Below are 21,790 nucleotides of genomic sequence, written 5' to 3' on the forward strand. Positions count from 1 at the left end.
GCACAGTCATTTTGTTAAAGCCTGGATCTAAATGCCCGATGCTGGTGGATCTTTCTCGCAAGCCCTTTGCGAGCCCCTGCTGTGTGTCAGTGATAACCACAGTGCAGTTCAGTCACTGGAATGGGATGATCGCTCTCCCCAGACGCTCTGCACACTTTAAATGCTTGGCTGTAAACATTATGCTTGCTCAGCGGTGGTGACGATCTGTTTGGTTTTACCAGTTACGCAGCCCGCTGGCCCTTGCATTACTGTTCATTAAACCTGCTCTTAGTGACCCTCTCCTGCCCACAGTGCGTCATGATCAGTTGAAATAGAGCCTCAAACCAGATTCCTGTGCAGCCCGAGGCCTGTGGCTTCATTCCTTTGCAGGAGCAGATGTCTCCTGGCACTCGCACCTGCCCCTCTAGAGTAAATATAAAGCAACACGAGGAGAGGAAAGGGAGCCTTCAGCGCAGAACAAATAGAGGAGATTACGAAGAGGCTGTGAAGAGCCTGCACTGCTGTGTAGAAGCAGTCCACAGCACAGGGCTCTGTAAAGGGCGGGCAGTGGAAGCTGTTTCCTCTTGAGCTGGAACTGCCAGCCTCTCTGCTCACTCTTGTTTTTTCTATGGGGGTCGGGTCCCTTGCAGGCCAGCCTGTGCTCTGTTTAATGTCGTCGTTCCTTCTTTGCGTCGGTTTTTAAAACCACTTAAGGACGTGGTTAGGCATCGTGAAACGTGATCAATGTTAAAAAGACCATCCTGCAAAAATAATGCCTCGACCAGACAAGTTTCTGCAAGAACGCCCGATGCTTCCTTTCGATTAAATGCGAAAGTCTGCATTAAAAATACATTATCTCTCCTTATCCATCCTTTTGAAAAAGAAAGATTTTAGACTTTCTATAACAGAGACAGCAGATTAGAAACCAGCACCGATGAGCGATTTAAACACACTTTCACAAATATATTCCCGCGTAGCAAAGAGCTGTTCTGTGTTGTGATCTAAAGCTTTTGAACCCCCTCCCCGGTGTCTTGGTTTTGGGCAGGGTCCGTGTTTTGGTTTTGTTGGATAGACGAGAGGGATATTTTGTCAGATTGCACCCAGGTTCACTGTGGGGACACACGGGTTGTGGAAAGGTCTTCGCTCATGCGGAATCTTGAACCATGTGTCTCCTTTCATCGCTGAGCACAGTTACAAACCGCCTGTCAAACGTTACGAAAATTAGATTGTTTCTTTTTATCCTAGAAACGATCTCAATACGTCAAGTGGCGAGGTGGAAAACCGTTGCAATTTTAATAAAAATAATGAAGAAAAAAAAAAAGAAACAAACCTTGCAAATCGACCGAAACAGCCAGCAGAGTATAGTATTGTAATTGATCCTTTAGGCTGTGTTCATGGGGTCTGGTCAGTGTCGCTTGTGAACCCATTCCAGGGGGTAGTGGAACACCACTTACTGTTCATTCCAGACACGGCGACGTTATCCACTGCGTTCCGAACGCCAGCTTTGTGTCCTTATGACATTCTACAACAGATTAATGGTAATCCTGCTTATCAGCACTTCTATTCAGATCCGAAAAGACAGTGTATTCCGAGGACAGGTTACCCCAGCCAGTAACTCTTTTCATTAATAATAGACAGTCTTGTATTCTTAACCTTGTGTACATACCTTATACACCAGCACAGTTACACACACTTCATCTTTACCAGTGCTAACAAAGCTAGAGGTCAAATCAGGATCGTGGATTCATTACAGTAATGCATGATGACCGTTCCCTGCAGCACCCTGGAAAAGCCCGAGGAAGAACTCCCGAGCGCCGTGAAGACTGCAAGGTAAGGTTCATGTATAGAATATACAGAGCAGGTTCACTGCACTGTCTTTGCTTTTCTTTGTGCACAGCTGCAGACTGCAGTCTCTTGTTCCTGAGCCCTTGGCTCTCATTTTGAGTAACAATGATCAGAATGTGTCAGGGTGTGGGTAACGGCAGAGCGCTCGAGCACTCCACACTGTTAATCGCTAATGGGATTCTGGGCACGTCACATCGTGCTCCCCAGAGGAGATAACTTTTGTAAAGTAAAATGCTCTTTAAAACAAATTTAACTGTGGCTTGGCAAACGCAGCTGGTGAAATTAAACATTTTCATGTTTTTCTTTTTCTCTGTTTATGAGTGTGTGTTTGGAGACGGTAGGGAGGCTATTTAAATCTATGAATGCTGAAATAAGCACAATCTACTGGGAGATATCAAATAACTGTGCATTGCTACAGGAAAGCTGTGGGAAACACTGAATATAAGCTAAATTAACCCTTTGGAAATAAAGGAAGAACTGGATTTGAACCCAGCACCCCTAGGAGAGCAGAACAGCATGCTAGTGAACTAGCCCTCTGCACGCCAGTCTCCTCATGACACTCTAACCTCGTATGTGAGGTCGCACACTTCTGGATTGTGAAACACACCCCTCTTCCACAGCAGGGCTCTGAGGTAGGGTCCCATGCTGGGAGTGTTAATACTTCTCATATATATATAATAACTGTGTGGCTTTCAGAGGAACGCGTGTTTTTTATATTGTGTCCCTCGTCAAGCTGTGGATTGTGAAGCTCCGCAGCAGAAATGATTCCACGTCCAGCAGCTTGTCTGGGTGCAGAGTTTGAGAGCTGAAACAGTAACAGGTGGATGTTTCTCTTACCACTCTGTTCTGAAGTAAGCGTTCATACCTCCTGCTGCTGCACTTCTATTCATTATTACTGACGGGACGACACAGGAGTGACGATCCTCATTCAATACGCTGAAAACTGGTTTGCAACCAAAAAAAAACATTTTAATAAATAAAAGGTAGCACAGTATTTTACCACAGCAATGCAATTTCCTTTTCAGTCACTTTATTAGGTACAGATTGACATGATCTTGCAGGACACAGCCAGGAGGACGTTGTAACAGGGAGTCTCGATCCAATGAGTGAAGTCTATACATTAAACATTAACATTAAATACAACAGCTGCAAGGTAACGAGGCCAGCAATTCCACAAGCATCCCCTCCCACTGCAGCATCAGCCTTACGTACACAAGCTTTCTGAAACGACAAACAGAAGACGTTTTGAGCAACTTTGCAGGACGTCGATATCGCTCTTCTGCTCTCCGACGGTACAGAGTAAAAAGGCTGCTGGAGCTACAGGCTGCTCTGTCTCTTATTCAAACTGAACTGTGTCGTTTGATTGCAGGACGAGAGGACTTGCAATCCCAGTGAAAGCGAATGGCAGACAGAACCTGCTTCTCGCAGAACTACAGCCTAGAAATAATCAAATAGAAATCTGGACCGTGGGTTTCCTGTTACTAATTCAAAACACAAATTATCTAGAATTACTGTGACAGTACGTGCGTGTAATTCTGGGGTCCTGCTGAAGTGGGAATTGTACTGGATGGAAACAGCTGGAATGGATTGTTTTAATCGATTTAATAAAGCATTGTTGGTTTAGTAGTCTTGACTATTTTTTTTTTTTTTTTTAATATTACCTGACATTAGCCAATTATCCAACCACTGCCCTGTTCTATTCCACCTACGTTTTTATCAGCCCTGAAGAGAGCGTGTGGAAACTCACCTGGCTGGCGTGGCGTCCCTTCCTTCCTGCCAGTCCTAATTCGGAACTGTAGAATGTAGAGAGAGAATTAGAACACGGAACAGGAGGATCAGCCTTCTGCTACAAGCCTGCTGAAGACAATATACCATTCAGTGAATGATTCAATGTTACACACTCTAGCACTGTATTGGCTTTGTTTTATTGCAAGCCGTACAAACTGTGACTACGTAGCAGTGTTCCAAAGTCCCACGCTGTTTCCCAGATCCTAAATCACCCGCCTAGCTTGGAAGGGAAAGTTTTCTTGTGTCTGCTCTGCTAGCCCTGAAATACATTGCTGACTGCGTGCTGGAGGAGGACGGGGGGCTGCAGTTGCAGAGTCAGGGTAATGTGAAGAAGGGGCACGGCAGCATGCTATAGATCATTCCAGCTGTGCGAGTCTGTCAATGGGAGAGGCCGTGCTGCTCCAGTTTGGTGCATTGCCATCTAAGGCAGTGATCTGGGAGACGGGGGGGTGGAACGATTCTATTTGCAAAACCACTTGACCTACAAAATCACTGTGGTCTAACCCTGCAGAGTATCGTCTAAGATAGCTGCTCCGAGGTTTGTCTGGTTTGTCATTCGTGAAGTACTCTACTATTCCTTTAAAACTGCACTATTCACTGGTTTTTGCTTTTGAAGACCTGTCTGGCAAATAATCATTTTCTACTCCAGTAAAATATGGTTGGTAATTACTTCCCTTCTCTGGAGACCCCCTTTATACAGCGCTATAGCCCTGAAGACACAGTGGCGTTCATTCTCTACTGACCTGTGTGTTAGGGGACGGGGTCTACTTGTCTGTTGGGACCTGGACAGCTAGCAGAGGAAAGTGAATTAGTTACTGGTTTAAACAGCTTATTAAATGCATGTGGTGAAAAACAGAGAAGGCAAATGCAAAACACCAAGTCAGTCCACGCACGACACGGTTACCACGTTAATATTTTGCAAGTATCAGGATAAACATTTTTAAAATGTTAGTTTCTTGTTTTGGAGCTTTTAAAAAAATGTGCCATATATAACCTCCTAGTGGTGCGAGAAGGATCATGCATGGTTTGCACAGGGCAGTGGAGGGAAGTGGGTTCAAAAGGAGAGTGGATCATGCATTGTTTGCACAAGGCAGTGGAGGGAAGCGGGTTCAAAAGGAGAGTGGATCATGCATGGTTTGCACAGGGCAGTGGAGGGAAGTGGTACGGTTGTTATCCGATGCGCTTGTTCCAGCTGGGTGAAGGCATCGTGTAATCCAGCCAGGCTCACCTTTGACGTCCAGTTTGCAGTTGACGACGGCCTCCCCATGGGGGTTGATGGCCTTGCAGCTGTACACTCCCCCGTCAAAGGTGCAGGGCTTGCGGATCTCCAGGGTGCACAGGCCCTGGCTCGTTATCTGCCTGAACTTGGGGTCCTCCCCAATCACCATCTGGTTCTTCATCCACAGGATCTTCGGCTGAAAAAAAATATCCCGTCAGATCAGCGAGTCCAAGGATGGCAACGTCAAAGGAAGCTATCGGATTGCCAGCTAGAAATTTTTATTGCATACATAACTTAGTCACTAAACACTAAATCATAAGAACGTGTGTAATATTAATAGAAACGGTACCCCAGCCATCCCAAGACATACCCTTCTGCCGTATCGTAGTACTACATCGGTGCCAGACAGCCTCCCGCTGTGCAATATTATTTCCCAATCCGTTTCCAAACTCCCAAATGCACTGTGTTGCTAATCAGTGTAGTTGTCAGATTTGGAGGCTCAATTCTTTCCCTTTGGTTTGGAGTAACTTGATTAGGAGCTACAGTGATTCCTGTGGAACAGGGGTCCTGTCACTTCACACCTGCCCCTCTTCAATTCATCTTCTCTAATGAGCCTGCTGCTGTAGCACTGGGCCTCCCGGGGGGGGGGCACACGATTCACATTCTAAATATACAGCTCTGCTGCTCCCCACCCACAGTCTATATAACCAATGCAAGGTTTTGAACAGGAGCAGAAATTAGTTCAAATCTCATGTCAAGGTGGCAACAAGAGATGCCCACACCCATGCTAATTGACAACACTTTTTTTTGGAACTGCAGTTCTGGGGTCTATGAAAAATACATTAGTGGGGAAAGGATAACTTGCAATCGTTAGGGACAGTGATCCCTATGACTGAGAAGGGCTCTAAATGCCTTCACCCAGAAAGCAATGCATTTAAAGAGCTCAAAATACCTTCTCTGTCTTAAGACCAGCGGAAGGTTTAAAATGCATCTGCAGAAAGATTACACAAGAATGTTTCTCTACTGCCGGGAGTTCTGGCTGCAGATGTGTTCCTGCAAACTGCAGATTTACTTAGTTCAAAACCCGTGGCCTAAAAACATTCCTAAAAGGTTTAGAAACGTAACTGCATGGTTTCCCATGATTTTCCTAAGCTTGCTCTGATGCTAAGGGGCTGCAGTGCAATATAAAAGTATTCTATATAAAGGGAGGGTTCTAATGAAAGCGAGTGCTTCGTTACCTGGGGGTTTCCTCGCACGGCACAGAGCAGCTTGGTCGTGTAACCGATAGTGGCTGCCCTGTCGTTCAGAGGCTGGGTGAAAATGGGTGGCTCCGAATAATCACGATCCTTATACTGTGGAGGTTTGTACTGAATGCCTGTGTGAGAGAGAAGGGGGGTGAGGAGCTGAAGACAAGAACATACAGCACAGTGACTGTGAGAGAGAAGAGGGGGTATCACGCTGGTATAACAGTTATGGAAAGTTCCAAGACACCCCGTGTCTCGCTGAAGCACTCCCCGAGGAGGAGGAGGAGGAGGAGGAAGAGGAGGGAGTTTTCTCACCTGTCTTCTGAATGCAGGCCAGATCCTTTGTTACAGCAGCATTCTCACTCAGGCCACACCTGTTCTCAGTGAAGACCCTGAAGCTGTAGGCGTTGCCCATGATGAGATCGGAAACCGTGCAGTTAAGCCGGTGGTAATGTTCCAAGACCGTGAACCACTCCTGAAAATCAACCAGAGCAGGGCATCACACACGGGAGTACTGTGAGCGAGTGTGCGTGCGTGCGTGTATTACAATATATTCAAACATACATCCGTTTCATAGACAAGCTCAATACTAGACTCATGAACTGCTTGTCCTGAGTCCTGCTTTGCTGTTGAGAATGCATCAGAATTCATCATCATTGTGATAAAGGACACGCCGGTAATTGTTTCAGTGAAGACTGTGGATTTCATCCCGGGATCCCAGAAAGCATCAAACCTGCACTCCAGACACCTGCTGGCAACAGGCAGGCCCATTAAAGAAGAAAGGCTTCCTCTCTGAGCCAAACCATGTGCTGTAACTCCCCCCGGGCTCTGCCAAGACCTTTTAACTGTGCAGTCTGGTATTGAGGTCTATAAAAAGATCCTTCTACTTGAAACAGCGCACTGCGTTTGCAGCCTGCAGTAGGCAAAATAACTCCACTCAGAGGGACTTTTTAAATATGCATCACACACAAAGTGCTGTAGATAAGTGCTATCTTTGTGTAGTTACTGGAGTGTTGAAAGCTTAAATAAAGACTGGCTATAGATGGTAACTCCAGTTAACTTCATTGAGCCTGATCTCAAAGACCAGTGCTGGGGATTCTCTAGAGTAGAGACCACTGAACGTATTCCACTTTAAAACGACCCTCTTCTCATACAGAGTAACAGGCGTCCTGAGCACTTTCAGTGCATTCTCTCCCATCTGTTTGCTGTTCAGTAACGTTGCTCCAATAAGTCCAGCTGCCACTGTCTCTGCTCGCTTTTAGCTAAATCGAGTTTCCTAAAAAGCGACAGGGACTCTTACCCCAGTCTTCTTGTCTGCTTTCTGGACGGTGTAGCCGGTGATCTCTGCGTTTCCGTCGTCCTTCGGCGCTGTCCATTCCAGGGCTGCATTGAATCCCCAGACATCCACCAGCTTGATGCTGGAAGGGGGGCCTGGCAGGTCTACACAATAAAGAGCAAGCTTTGTAGTTTCTTTGATTACATGACGTTAAAATAGAAAATTTTACACACACACGCACACACACACACACACACGTATATATTATATATATATATATATATATATATATATATATATTATATATATATATTTTATATAATAAATATTTATTTTATTAAAAACCGGAGTTAGGTTTTTCTAAATGTACGTTAAAACTTTTGGCCATAACTGTACCCAAGCTCTATCCTTTAGGCACAGCTATTAAATGCTGTGGTCTTTTTTTTCTGAAAGTAGTCAGCAGGCTGTGTGCAGTGCAGTGTTGCGAAGGGATTATCCAATCTGTACCACATCCTGTTCCTGAACGGGCTTTGGAATCCCAGTGCAAGTAAAACGTCGTCAACATCAAAAGACATTCATCAATGATGTCATTCCACGGGAATGCCCGTCCGTTCACATGGGCCGAGCGGCCGTGCCTCTGAATCTTACCAACAATCTGGATGGTGATGGTGGCCTTGTCCTCCAGACTGTCCACCTTCACCGTCAGCTCGTATTTGCCAGAGTCCTTCCTCTCGCTCTTGCGGATGAACAGGATCGTGTCTGTGTCACTGTTACGCACATTCACTGCCTTGAGATCCAAGGGCTGACCATCCTTTGTCCAGCTCACCTGGGGCTTGGGTTTACCCTGCACAAGAGCAAGTGCTTTTTAAAAGAGAGACCGCTCCAGAGAAGAGAAAGGTATTATCTGTATTCAGTCCCCTTCTGGGTAGAACCTCTACTGTTTTCCACAGCAGTAGATATTTAAAAGTTCACTCCATTATGGATTTTGTTGACATTTCTTGTAGTTTTCAAAAGCTCAAAACAGTTCACGGTGCAGGAATTGCTTCGACACTGAAATGTGGCTGCACTCTATTTAAAACATGGGAAAAGTTTATCTGAAGAACCACCATGACACGACAGTGCACGTCTTTACTGCATGAAACACTGGCGTCAGCACCTCAGCACATTCACCCTGGTGCACTCACCTGGAAAGGGATGACCAGGTTGACAGTGTCCCCGACCTTCTTCACAAACACCGTTCTCAGGCTGCGAGGCAGGCGGATTCTGGGACGATCTGGGTTTCAAAGCAAAAGAGCAGCGTCAGTGAAAGCAGGAACATTGCACTAACGCCTGTCATTATCTATGAGACAAGGCTACCTGAAGAGCACCGCACATCTACCAATGAGACGAGGCTACCTGCAGAGCACCACGCATCTACCAATGAGACGAGGCTACCTGCAGAGCACCACGCATCTACCAATGAGACGAGGCTACCTGCAGAGCACCACGCATCTACCAATGAGACGAGGCTACCTGCAGAGCACCACGCATCTACCAATGAGACGAGGCTACCTGCAGAGCACCACACATCTACCAATGAGACGAGGCTACCTGAAGAGCACCGCCCACCCAGAACAGAAGCACATCTACCATCTACCAACTATGTTTACATGAGCAGGGAATCATTCCTTTTATAACCGCTTACAAATGCATTCCTGATTGCGTGCCTGGGTTGCATATCATTTACGTGGAGTGGTGTCCGAGTGAAGCATGTGGGTTTCTGTTAGTTTAAAGTGCCCCTCGAGAGCCCTCCTGTACTGTTCAGTGTCTCGGAGGCAGTGTTTAAGCAGCACTGTTTCCAGTCCCTGTTGGACACGCAGATTCAGTAAGTGCCTGGCAGCTCCACTCAGATAGAGGGTCCTCCCTTTGCTCTGCAGAGGTCTCTGGTATTTTTCCGAGCAGCTAACACTTGTCACAATCACTCTCCTGGGAATAGTGAAACCCGAGACATGCCCCTGTGCATTCCATCCAAGGATTCCGAGCAGGGTGCCCCTTTTATTCCTTAAGCCCTGTTAATCACTGCACTTCCCAATTATTTTCCAAGTATTCATGCTGGGCCGGGATGTGGATTTAGGAGAAAAAATTCAGAAAGCATCTTAAAAGCAGCAGTGTCCTCTGATTAAGTTCATTTCTACCATTTAAAGGAATGCATGCACTTCATCAGAAGGAAAGCAGGGCTTGGGGACGGTCCAGTTTCTATTAGTTTTCATTCCCTAGTTAGCACTGCACTGACACACACATTTCACACCAGAATAAATGTAAAGCCTTGTATTGAGTTTGCATGTTTGTAAAGCAATCCTAATGCAACATGAATAGAGAATGCCAGGAAGAATGTGAGAATGCATTTCCACACAGCTGCTGTGTTAGCAGGGCAGTGAAGGGGCAGAAACACACTGTGCAGAACAGCGTCCAAGAAACTCCAAATAGACTTCACAAGAGTTAGAAACACACTGTGCAGAACAGCGTCCAAGAAACTCCTAATAGACTTCACAAGAGTTAGAAACACACTGTGCAGAACAGCGTCCAAGAAACTCCTAATAGACTTCACAAGAGTTAGAAACACACTGTGCAGAACAGCGTCCAAGAAACTCCTAATAGACTTCACAAGAGTTAGAAACACACTGTGCAGAACAGCGTCCAAGAAACTCCTAATAGACTTCACAAGAGTTAGAAACACACTGTGCAGAACAGCGTCAAACACATTTCAAATAGACACGAGTTAGGCACAAAACAGACACTATATGGTTTATGTAATATTCAGAGTATATTTTCAAAATGCACAAGGGACAGCAACATGACTAGGTAACCCATTTCCATCCCCTCACCACTCTCTGTGTGAAGCAGTGTTCTCTTCCCTCTGTCCTCAGTCTATCTCCACTTACCAGTTTCCAGCTGGTTTCTGTGCTGTGCTTATTCAGGTTCAGGTTAACAACGTCAGCTCCTTTTAAGATTTTAAAGGCTTCAGTCCTCTATGAAGCCTGGGCTGTGTTGCGAGAGTGTTTCTCACCTACAATCTCCCGCACCACGACTGGCTGTTCCAGGGTGGCAGCTGCGCTGGGACCACCGGGGTTGATGGCCTTCACGCGAACGTGCAGCTTATCTCCTGGGGTCAGGTTCTTGATGGCGTAGCGATTGGAAACGATGAGCTCCTGGTTAGCAACAACCCAGTCTTGAGCTGTTAAAAGAGTAGAAACACACCAGAGTGATCTATACAGAAACAGAGAACTCCTTTACCACCTTCAAACACACCAGAGTGATCTATACAGAAACAGAGAACTCCTTTACCACCTTCAAACACACCAGAGTGATCTATACAGAAACACAGAGAACTCCTTTACCACCTTCAAACACACCAGAGTGATCTATACAGAAACACAGAGAACTCCTTTACCACCTTCAAACACACCAGTGATATGTATAGAAACACATAGCAGAGTGATCTATATACAAGCACACAGCAGAGTGATCTATGTAGAAACACAGAGAACTCCTTTACCATATTCTTTGATTAAAGGGGAGGCTCTATTTTACGAGCCTGCCGTGTAGAGATTTATTTCTCACAGTTGTGTTCACTTGAATTTCTCTCAGCTGAAGGTCTAATCACAGAAGACAGCTGTTCTAAATGCACTGTCGATTGGATTGTCGAATTGCATTTAAAAGTTTGACAGTCCTTGCACTGGGCTGTCAGCTACATGCATTCAACACTGCAGCCCTGCTTGGACAGCACCCTCAGAATGTGCTGACCACCCTGCTGATCCCAATACCTCGGTATGGGATGAAGGTCTGACACAGCCTCGTTCCCTGCTTCTAATTTTAGCATATCAGTGTATCCTGTCTGTAGAAAGCTCTTGCAAAATAAAATTTAAAATAAAAAAGCGCTGTCATTTCAGAACGTGTAGAAGCCTCTCTCGACACGGGCTGGTCTCCTCCTCGATAATGCGCTTGAATGCGACTGTCTGGAACACAAGGATTTCAAGTACTAATCCATTTACAGACGCTCTTGTAAAACGGCACGATCCTGGAACGTGTTTATGAGATGCTGTCGTGTCAGATCATGCTTTTAATATAGAGGTTTTCATTACCGCTTTAATGCTGAGGAGCGGTAGTCGTCTTGCCGCGTGTATTAATTAGCACGTCAACATTAGTGATGCATTGCGTGGAGGCATTTTCTCCACCCCTTACCATATGCAACTATTTCTGTCTAAAATAACACAAAACAAAAAGGTCCCCACGTTACATATGTGAAAAAAGTGAATAAATAAACACAGTTCTTTTGCATGCCGTGCCAGAATCCCTGGCGTGTACACCTGTGTGCCAAATTACTGGGTAACTTACTGCCGTCCTTGCAGTACTCCACTGTGTATCCGTCCAGCCCTGAGGCACCGATATTCTCGGGGGGTCTCCATTTCACTGTCACCGTGGTGTCGTTGACATCTTCCAGAGTCAGGTTAACGGGCTCGCTGGTGGGCTCTGAATTAGGAACAGCGCATGCACACTGGTAAACACAGGAGTGAGGTATTCCACTATTACTCATGCAGTGCCGCTATAGCTGGCAAAAATTAAATAAGCGTCAATAAATGTTTTTTATTATTATTATTATTATTATTATTATTATTAATAATTTATTATTTATTTTATTTTTAAGGAACGTGCAGTCCAATGTTTGCGCACGTTGTTATGCCACCTGCATGAGTGCCATGCCTTTTCATTTACCTTCTTTGGGCTTCTCTGGCTCTGGAGGAGGGGGAGGAGGAGCTGCGGGCTCCGCTGCGGGCTTCTGTTCTTCGGCAGGCGCTGGGGCTGCTTCTCCTTCGGCCGCTGGCTCGGCCTCTGCTGCGGGTGCCGGCGCAGCCTCAGCTGGTGCCGGTGCGGGCACGGGTTCGGGTTCGGGTTGGGGAGCGGGAGCAGGGGCAGGAGCGGGAGCAGGCTCTGCTGGGGCGGCCGGCTTCTCCTCTTTCTTGGGGGCCGCCTTCTTGGTGGGGGATTTCTTGATTGGGGCCGGTTTGGCTGGCATGGTGCTCAGATACCCAGAGGAATAGCCAGTCCTTCGGATGAAAGGCTCCAAGGGTCCTCGTCATGTTTTATATAGCGGCTGACATTACAGTAAACGGCATTTCATAACTCCGCCCCCATCCTAAACTTTATATAGAAGAACAGTCAGCAGCACTCGTCCCCTTTGATCAGCACAACACCTGCGCAGGGCAGCTGCCTGTAGCCGCCGAACGCGACAGCCTGCCCTTCATCTGTATTGTGGTTTGCTTCTCTGAGCTACAGCTGCGCTGCTGGCTGCATAACCCCTCCCCTCCTGATGAAGGATTGCTGGGTTTAGAGCTCCAGCACTCGGGCTCAAGTTAAGGGCACGGAGGGGGAGGGGGGTGTCCTAACATAAAGGGATGCAAACAAACATAACTGGTTTCGACATCTAGTTTTAGGGAGAACAGAAGTCTCAAACATTAACGCACGCAGTAAACCAGCTCGTTACATCCCATAATAAACATGGATCATTAATGGGGGCTACTGTAATGCGGGACAGGACGGGGGGGGGGGTATTTTAAAAATCAAATACTTCAACGTGGTGACGTAGCCTTTCATAATAGCAATACTAGCAGTACTCTGCAATCAAATGCACGCGGGCAGGTGCGTGTCATGCATTAACACGTCATTGTGTGAGAGGCACGGCATGTTAATTGCAATAAAATTGCAATGCAACAAATGAAAGACAAAGTTACCTGCCGTCTGTCCGCTTTCTTCCAGTGCCTGAAATACTGGACTCGGTGTCAGAGAGCCACCTGCTGGTGCGCACAGGGAAGAGGACACACTGCTTCTCGGCACTGAATCGGTTCTAAAGCCGCAGCGTCCCAGTCCCGTGATTACAGAATGACCGAGTTCTTCCAGTCTGCTCAGCTGGGCTCTCCACTCCATTAGAGACCAGACGCCGTTAGCTTACCGGTTTGTTTGCATTCTCTCGAGACAGTGCCAGCTGCCTGCACACGCACCCGAATGTCTTTGTTATACTGCTAACATTTTACAGCAGATGCCTGGCAGGATGGCTGACAATCAAAATCCATTAAAGGCTACAAATGATAATTTAAAATGAAAAACGTACTTTTTTTTTTTCCTAATTGGATGTGAATCCTGCTGTTCCGATACTTGAGCTTTCTCAGAGAATCCCGAGGGACTAAACATGAAATCTACAGAAGCAGGTCGGACCAATATTATCACTGTCCTTACAATCCCGCAGCAGTCACGCACCAGGGAAATCCATTCTACCCGCATTGCAGAAAAGACCATCTAACAAATTTAATAACTCGATTGCATCTGCACAGCACGGATCCTGGGGGGGCACGTTGGCCGAGTGAAAATGCAAGCCGGGGCTGCACTCTGACACCCCTCTTGTAGGGATTCCTTATTGCAAAGCTGTGACCAGACTGTGGGTCGAAGCGCTTCTTCAGCGGATGGCTTCGCAGACAGAGAGCCATTAACCAATTGTGTGCGGAAGTGGCAACCTCTCCCTCTTCTCTCGCGTTTCCACAGCCTCTGGTCGACCAAAACAACACGATCAGATCGTGTCTTTTTAAAATACCCGATAGTCATGCCACAAGGTTTTTCACTTGCCCCAATAACACTGTATGGAGCAGGTGAATCACATTTAAAATCAACACAGACAGCATGGAAGGAAATAAAACAGTCCCGCTATACAATATATGGCATGTCTTTATTGAAACAATGAAGCAATGTGAGACAGACGGGGTTTGTTGTATTTTCACAAACATGCGTTAATGCTCAGGGTCCCTCAGAACCAACTGATTAAAGAGTCCAGTCTTCGAAATTCTACAGACAGCTTTCTGTATTTTTTAATCGTGAATGATTGTTGTCGCCAACGCGGTTACTATGTACACTCTTTACAGTTATAATGCGCTGTACAAAATAGAAAGCACGTTTTATAAAGAGTCGCTTAGGAAAAGCAAACTTCAGTTTTAAAAAATAAAATAAATCATAAAAAAATGACAACTAGGTCCTACGAAGGGATTAGAAAACAGGCCAAGGCGACATGATTTCACAACACATAGTCCATCAAAGCAGCACGTCATTTATATTACATACCATCATTACACCTTTTTTTTTTTTTTAAATTGCAAACTAGCTGTGCAATGTTAAGACATTTTGTGTGTGACCCTCCAGCAGCCTGTACTGGCTTCATTGAGGAGATAATGCAGAATGGTGCACTGGTGTAGCCTCCAAGGTTTCAAATGCGTTTTCACTCATATCCACATCACTGTAAAGTTCAACTTAATTTTAAAATGTCCAATTTGCTCTTCAAGAATCTAACGCAGAGCTCTCAACCCTGTTCGGTTCAAAGTTTTTGAGAGAGTCGTACCCACACACACAAACACACACACACAAGCACAGACACATCTCTGTCACACACACATTCACTGTACCAGCACAGGCACATCTCTGACTGTCACACACACATTCACTGGACCAGCACAGGCACATCTCTGACTGTCACACACACACACACTGGACCAGCACAGGCACATCTCTGACTGTCACACACACACTGGACCAGCACAAACACATCTCTGACTGTCACACACACATTCACTGGACCAGCACAGACACATCTCTGACTGTCACACACACATTCACTGGACCAGCACAAACACATCTCTGACTGTCACACACACATTCACTGGACCAGCACAGACACATCTCTGACTGTCACACACACATTCACTGGACCAGCACAGACACATCTCTGACTGTCACACACACATTCACTGGACCAGCACAGGCACATCTCTGACTGTCACACACACATTCACTGGACCAGCACAGGCACATCTCTCTGTCACACACACATTCACTGGACCAGCACAGACACATCTCTGACTGTCACACACACATTCACTGGACCAGCACAGGCACATCTCTGACTGTCACACACACATTCACTGGACCAGCACAGGCACATCTCTGACTGTCACACACACATTCACTGGACCAGCACAGGCACATATCTGACTGTCACACATACATTCACTGGACCAGCACAGGCACATCTCGGACTGTCACACACACATTCACTGGACCAGCACAAACACATCTCTATCACACACACATTCACTGGACCAGCACAGACACATCTCTGACTGTCACACACACATTCACTGGACCAGCACAAACACATCTCTGACTGTCACACACACATTCACTGGACCAGCACAGGCACATCTCTGACTGTCACACACACATTCACACGTTTTGGTTCCAAGACAGACCCCTTGCAATGCATGACCGCCGGATCAGGGAGAAAGTCACTTCACCTTCCTTGAGCTGTATTGGAAGATCTCAATGGCTGCATTCACAAATAAGCACCCAGGGTGAATGTTACTGAAGCCAGTAAAGGTTGCTGCATAGTCCCTTTACACAGGATAACCGCTTCAGCACATGAAACTCACACAGAGGAATAGATACAACACTCACAAGAGACTGACACTGGGCCAGGGTTAAGAGACAGCACGGCTCGGGTTCACTGGCTCGCATGCTCCGGGTGGCAGCTTCAATGATACAGGGGGGTTCTCTCAACGTTTTAATGCAGGTTTGCTTCGCCCTGGTCTCAGCCCAATTGTTGTGCTGACATCCTGCAGCACAGGAAGTGATGCTTTACCAGGAAGTTTGGTTTTAATACCCAGTTCAGATCATCTTAGTGACTGTGCAAGGAAGCAGGTCCCAGGTATAAGGCAGCTGTAAACTGCTATCCCACAGCTTAGCTAATGCCAAGTTCTGCACTTGAATATGCTTCGAGAAACGCAGCTGGTTACAGAGCCAGGGGGGGAATGAGTTTCGCTAGTTCTTAGGAAAGCTACAAACATCACATTATCATTATCCATCGATTTCACTGAAGATTCGGAGGAGTTGAAGGGCATTTCCCTGCTGCCAGTAAGGTCCTTATGTTTTTGGTTCTCCTCAGATATCAGTTCTGCATTTGTATTATCACACCAACTACAGTGCAGCCATAGCTACATGGCAGTGCCATCAATGCTGATTTAACCCACGCTCGGGGCACGCTTTAGAAGCTGTGTGAAAGCTTCCTCTGTGAAATGGAACCCATCAGGCTCTCTGGAACCCAAGAATGTTCCCTGAAACCCATCCCACTCTCTGGAACCAGAGCATGTCCCCTGGAACCCATCCCGCTCCCTGGAACCCATCCCGCTCCCTGGAACCCGAGCATGCTCCCTGGAACCCGAGCATGTTCCCTGGGAGCATGCTCCCTGGAACCCATCCCGCTCCCTGGAACCCGAGCATGCTCCCTGGAACCCGAGCATGTTCCCTGGAACCCATCCCGCTCCCTGGAACCCGAGCATGCTCCCTGGAACCCGAGCATGTTCCCTGGAACCCATCCCGCTCCCTGGAACCCGAGCATGCTCCCTGGAACCCGAGCATGCTCCCTGGAACCCATCCCGCTCCCTGGAACCCGAGCATGCTCCCTGGAACCCGAGCATGTTCCCTGGAACCCATCCCGCTCCCTGGAACCCGAGCATGCTCCCTGGAACCCGAGCATGCTCCCTGGAACCCATCCCGCTCCCTGGAACCCGAGCATGCTCCCTGGAACCCATCTTGACCGTCTCTACTTATACAACAAACTATTATTTATTATTATCCACAGCTTAGGAAAAAAAAGCACCAAAACCCCCCCCCAGGAATAAAAAATTGTACTTTGTAAAAAGCATCACTTTGAAAACCCCCGAATTCTACACACTGGGGGGCGACCAATAAAACCCACTCTGCTTAAAAAACAGGAAATCTGAAGAACTAAATTACACAGTAGAACGAAGAGAGCGTGAGATTATTATGGACCAGCTGCTGCTGTAATGAAGAAGATTTTCTTTTGATCAGCCAGACCATTTTAAATACACCTTTTTAAGGCTTATTTTCACTTTTCAAGGCCCCCCCCCTGTATAAAAGGCTAACATGCAGTTTTAATTTACAGACAATTTCTTCCTGGGGTTTCAAACTCCACTCATGGGAACCTGCAAGTCCACAACTGCTAAGGTCTAAGTTTTGTTTGTTTTTTCTCCACCAATCAGTGCATTTGAGGGGCGCTACTGAACTGAAGGACACATTAAAGTGTGTGAAGGGTGGTGTTTTCCAAATGGAAACGTATAAAGAGCGGGGTTTTCCAAATGGAACGTCTAAAGGGCGGGGTTTTCCAAATGGAAACGTATAAAGAGCGGGGTTTTCCAAATGGAAACGTCTAAAGGGCGGGGTTTTCCAAATGGAAACGTATAAAGAGCGGGGTTTTACAGGGCGGGGTTTTCCAAATGGTATAAAAGCGGGGTCTACGTCTAAAGGGCGGGGTTTTCCAAATGGAAACGTATAAAGGGCGGGGTTTTCCAAATGGAAACGTCTAAAGGGCGGGGTTTTCCAAATGGAAACGTCTAAAGGGCGGGGTTTTCCAAATGGAAACGTCTACAGGGCGGGGTTTTCCGAATGGAAAAGTCTACAGGGCGGGGTTTTCCGAATGGAAAGTCTACAGGGCGGGGTTTTCTGAATGGAAAGTCTACAGGGCGGGGTTTTCTGAATGGAAAGTCTACAGGGCGGGGTTTTCTGAATGGAAAGTCTACAGGGCGGGGTTTTCTGAATGGAAAGTCTACAGGGCGGGGTTTTCTGAATGCAAGTATCATGGGCAGGTTTTTTCCCCCCAACCCTGTCCTTCACAGTTTAATGGATGTCCTTCAGTGTCGTGCTATAATACATTATTACTGAACAATAACAGGACGTCTTCAAAGCTGAGTTTTGCTTCTACCTCGTCTGCTGAAAAGGACGACAGATGCCATATACACACCTCACTGTTATTTGTAAGCAAGTCGTTTTTCATGATCCATTATACAGACTATTACTGGCTAAGGGGTCTGCAGTAGTGCCTCTGGAGCTTTAATAAACACATGAGGTCACACTTTTTCAGAAGGGAGTGCAAGGACGATTCGGAGGTTGGATAGCACCAGTATCATTGCGTCGTTGCACGGCTGCCTAGTCTATGCATGGCGGAATATAAAACAACACAGCACTATTACTAAACGTACATTCCTGTAAAGCTGAATTACTCGACCTGCTAACATTGCAGCCGCTGCGCTAGAATACAATTCAAGTATTTGGTTAAGAACACACAGAACAGACACCTTCGCTCTAAAGTGGTCACCATCAATGCAATCTGGCAATGGCACAAGGGATTTTAAAAGGCTTGATCCACTTGCTAGGTGGTACTGGCCACCGTTTCAATAAGGTCTGACAGATCCTATTGCCAATTACTTCTAGAGACAGCTCTGCTGTCCTGTGCGGTGCCTGGACCTGTCAAATGACTCCAAACACATGCACTGATCCCTTATCCAGGAATTGCATCAGCTAAAGACTAATACTACAGTAAGAAATAGAGGGAAGATGAGAAAACAATGTTCATTCAAACTGCAGAATCGTTTGTGGCCATTACCAGCATTCATGTGGATACAAGTCTTTCAAAGCAGTACTCTGTACATATAAACACTTCTGGATAATGTAGACTGGTATAAACTGGGAGAGATATATTAGAGGGAGTCCACTGCCACCTGTTGCATCAACACAGTACTGCAATTCCTTCTGGTGAACCAAGACAGACACAGAAAAGACTGCCCAGCATTGATACAAACAAAGCACTAATTCATAAATGTGTTCTCTTCTTACAAGCCACAGACTGTTCTTCGGTACCCTCTCCCATATGAACTAGGTGTATGACTGTGATAATGTCCAGGATGTTAAATATATGTTAACATGCAAGGATATACGGTTTATTGATATATGCTGCTCAATTAGCCATGACATTACAATAGAAAAATAAGACAGATTTCTGTATGTATTGCATTGGCAATTCCATATGGGGTTCACTCTGAGCTTTACATTGAAACCTAATCAATACCAGAGCTAAGGAGTGCTGCACTGGCACTGCCAGCCCCGTGCTTGCAGTCTGATCTTGTTACGATATCAAAGCGGAGCTGCACTCCGCCATTCCCATCCGAAGTCTACAATCAAGTCTTTACCCGGGTGTTACACGAAGCTCCAAGACTGGCAAGCAGTGGTGAGGAACGCCAGCCGGCTTCATTTAGTTTCCTAGAAGGTGTTGCCTTCACAGTTATGAAGAGACGAGGAAGGCAAGGCGAAAGCACCCTCGGAGATTCAGAAAGTAACACCCGCCAGTGCTATTTCACTAGAGTATTGTGCTGCTTACGAGACGGCTGCTTACAAGGACATGGCAAATAATCTGCTACACATGAGAGTCATTCCAGAGTCGGCTTTTACTTTTCAAACAGCTGAACTGTTTCAAATGAAATGCAAGTCTAGAACACAGCTGCAGAGCGCCGAGGACGCTCCGTGGTGTGCACCCGGTGGGGTAAACCATTTGCAAACGGATTTTTCTCCAGCGAAAAATCGCAACTGGTTGTTTTCCTTTTTCATGCATGTTTATTCGCTCATCTTTTTAAACCCTACCAGCTTGCATATTTTCTGAAGTCTACCAATGAAATGTGACCCTGAAACTAAAGTTTCCAACAAAATAGCTGAACGGAATCTAGAACCCAGTAGGTTCTAGAACAGCGAATGGACTCCCTTTTGCTAAACTGTCTAACATATGCAGAACTGCACGCGTTTCTGCAGATACTAAATGAAGCAACCTTCACGGGTTCGTCTTTGTTGTTCGTTCTTAGAACTGAAACTACAGAATGATATATTAAGGCGTTACAGAAGCACCAGCTAGTCTCGATTTTCACAAACCTGCGTTGTAATTGAAAATTGCATATGTGTTTGAGTCTCACAGCTTGTCTTTTTGAACCCTGAACCAGGGGAGAGGGACTTGCAGTGCTATTGAAGCTGGTTCTGCCCTTCTGGTCGCTTCAGACGAAATATTAAACACAAGCTCCGAACGGACCATGGTTCTGGGTTCAAGTAATTCAAAAGCACAGTCATCCTAGACCTTAAACAGAAAAGGCAAAACCTAGGACCCAAAGAAAGCTGCCGTACCAGCAGTAGAACGATTGAGACTGTTTGGAGCTTTTCCCATGCTATTTAATCCTTTAAAAATGTGCTTTCCTTTCAGTAGATCTCTTGATGTGCTTTTGATCTCCGTCCACAAGCTGTGAGGACCAATGAGGTGTGAGAATACTTTATATCCTCCAATGAGCACCTGTTTGTTTGAAAGGGCAGTGGTGGAACAACAGTAGCTCCCCACTGGGGATCAGTAACTTCAAATAAGATTCAGATTTATATATATATATATATATATAAAAACAACGTGTTTTTAAAACCAGTTGAAACGATTGCCATGCCTAGATTAAATAACAAAGATACACACAGGTAGTTTCAGTTCTTCCTTGTTTTATGTTCCTTTCCAGGTGGATTATTTGAAATCTTCCTATTGTGGTTCTAGTAGCTACAGCGCAGATTCTGTACCTACCACTTGTGTTACTAAAGCGCAGATATAGAGACATTTCTGTAGCCAGCAGGCTCACTGCTGACTCCAAACCGCGGAAAAAAAAACTGGGATAACAGCACGAGCCATCGGAGCTGCAAGTCTTTCGTCTCCTTGTGGTTTTTCAATGTGTTGACTGGAAGTTGGGGTCCAGGACTGACTCCCTGTCTGGAGATTCAATGTAATTGGCTGCTTCCTGCAGCTTCAACAGCATGGCCATCTGAAAGAGAATTTAATACCACAGGCGCAATATTATCATTGAAACAAAGAAAGTGGCAGGTTCTTTCCTATATGCATTAAAAAAAAAATTCTACTAAATTCTATCAATAAAAAGAGGGATTTGTACTGTACAAATCGCAGATTAAGACAGAAGTAACACATCCATATGAAACCTCTTGTGAAGCATTTCATCCTGCAGTGTGCACTGACCAGGGGATCGGAGTCTAGGGAGCTGGGCGTGGTCTCCTTCGTGGCCCGTTCCTCACTGGGCTGCCCCGCCCCAATCGGCACCACGCTGGGCGGTGGCAGGTGGAACAGCTTGGCCTGGTCCTGCTGAGCAGAGGGCCAGGGCAGGGTGCCCCTTACCCACTCCACGGGGTCCTCCCACACTGCCTTCTGACCGTGCACCTGGCGAGAGAGAGAGAGAGAGGGGGGGGAGATAAACCAGATGTGTTTAAATAGGCCATGTCATTTATAAGGTATCATGTGCAGGTAAGAGAGTGTCTTTGTGAGCCCTTTGGGTGCGCCACGAGAAGCTGAACCAAAGCGCGCAACCATCAGAGGCAGGGTCAGCTGTACCTACCATCACAAAATCCCGTTTTCATTATTTTAATAAACGAACACAACGCACCGTTAACGCCGTCACCCATGTCTACCGCGCTCGAGACAACCAAATAAGA

General features: G+C 46.3%; 2 protein-coding genes across 5 annotated transcripts in view; both read right to left on the bottom strand.

Moving 5' to 3' along the window:
• Positions 1-2,837: 2,837 nt before the first annotated feature.
• On the bottom strand, positions 2,838-12,657 carry LOC121300163 (myosin-binding protein H-like). Of its 2 annotated transcripts, XM_041228620.1 has the most exons (12): positions 12,104-12,657; positions 11,726-11,860; positions 10,398-10,565; positions 8,536-8,624; positions 8,000-8,195; positions 7,376-7,515; positions 6,391-6,550; positions 6,070-6,206; positions 4,841-5,027; positions 4,356-4,402; positions 3,572-3,617; positions 2,838-3,045 (listed from the first exon to the last, which is right to left on the bottom strand). In XM_041228620.1, the coding sequence occupies exons 1-10, from the start codon at positions 12,402-12,404 to the stop codon at positions 4,377-4,379; spliced, it is 1,539 nt and encodes a 512-aa protein (XP_041084554.1). In that variant the 5' UTR covers positions 12,405-12,657; the 3' UTR covers positions 2,838-3,045; positions 3,572-3,617; positions 4,356-4,376. The 2 variants fall into 2 exon arrangements, with proteins under 2 accessions (XP_041084554.1, XP_041084555.1); XM_041228621.1 differs by lacking the exon at positions 4,356-4,402.
• Positions 12,658-20,780: 8,123 nt separating this feature from the next.
• Positions 20,781-21,790, bottom strand: part of LOC121300170 (neuron navigator 1-like) — a 66,865-nt gene continuing 65,855 nt past the window's right edge. For all 3 annotated transcript variants that reach the window (XM_041228650.1, XM_041228649.1, XM_041228651.1), the window contains 2 exons: positions 21,321-21,518; positions 20,781-21,111 (listed from right to left, as the gene is read on the bottom strand). In XM_041228650.1, the coding sequence (XP_041084584.1) occupies positions 21,016-21,111; positions 21,321-21,518 (294 nt within the window). In that variant the 3' untranslated portion in view covers positions 20,781-21,015. The remainder of the gene's footprint in view (positions 21,112-21,320; positions 21,519-21,790) is intronic.

The sequence above is a fragment of the Polyodon spathula genome, chromosome 25 (assembly GCF_017654505.1).
Source record: "Polyodon spathula isolate WHYD16114869_AA chromosome 25, ASM1765450v1, whole genome shotgun sequence".
NCBI classification, from domain to species: domain Eukaryota; kingdom Metazoa; phylum Chordata; class Actinopteri; order Acipenseriformes; family Polyodontidae; genus Polyodon; species Polyodon spathula.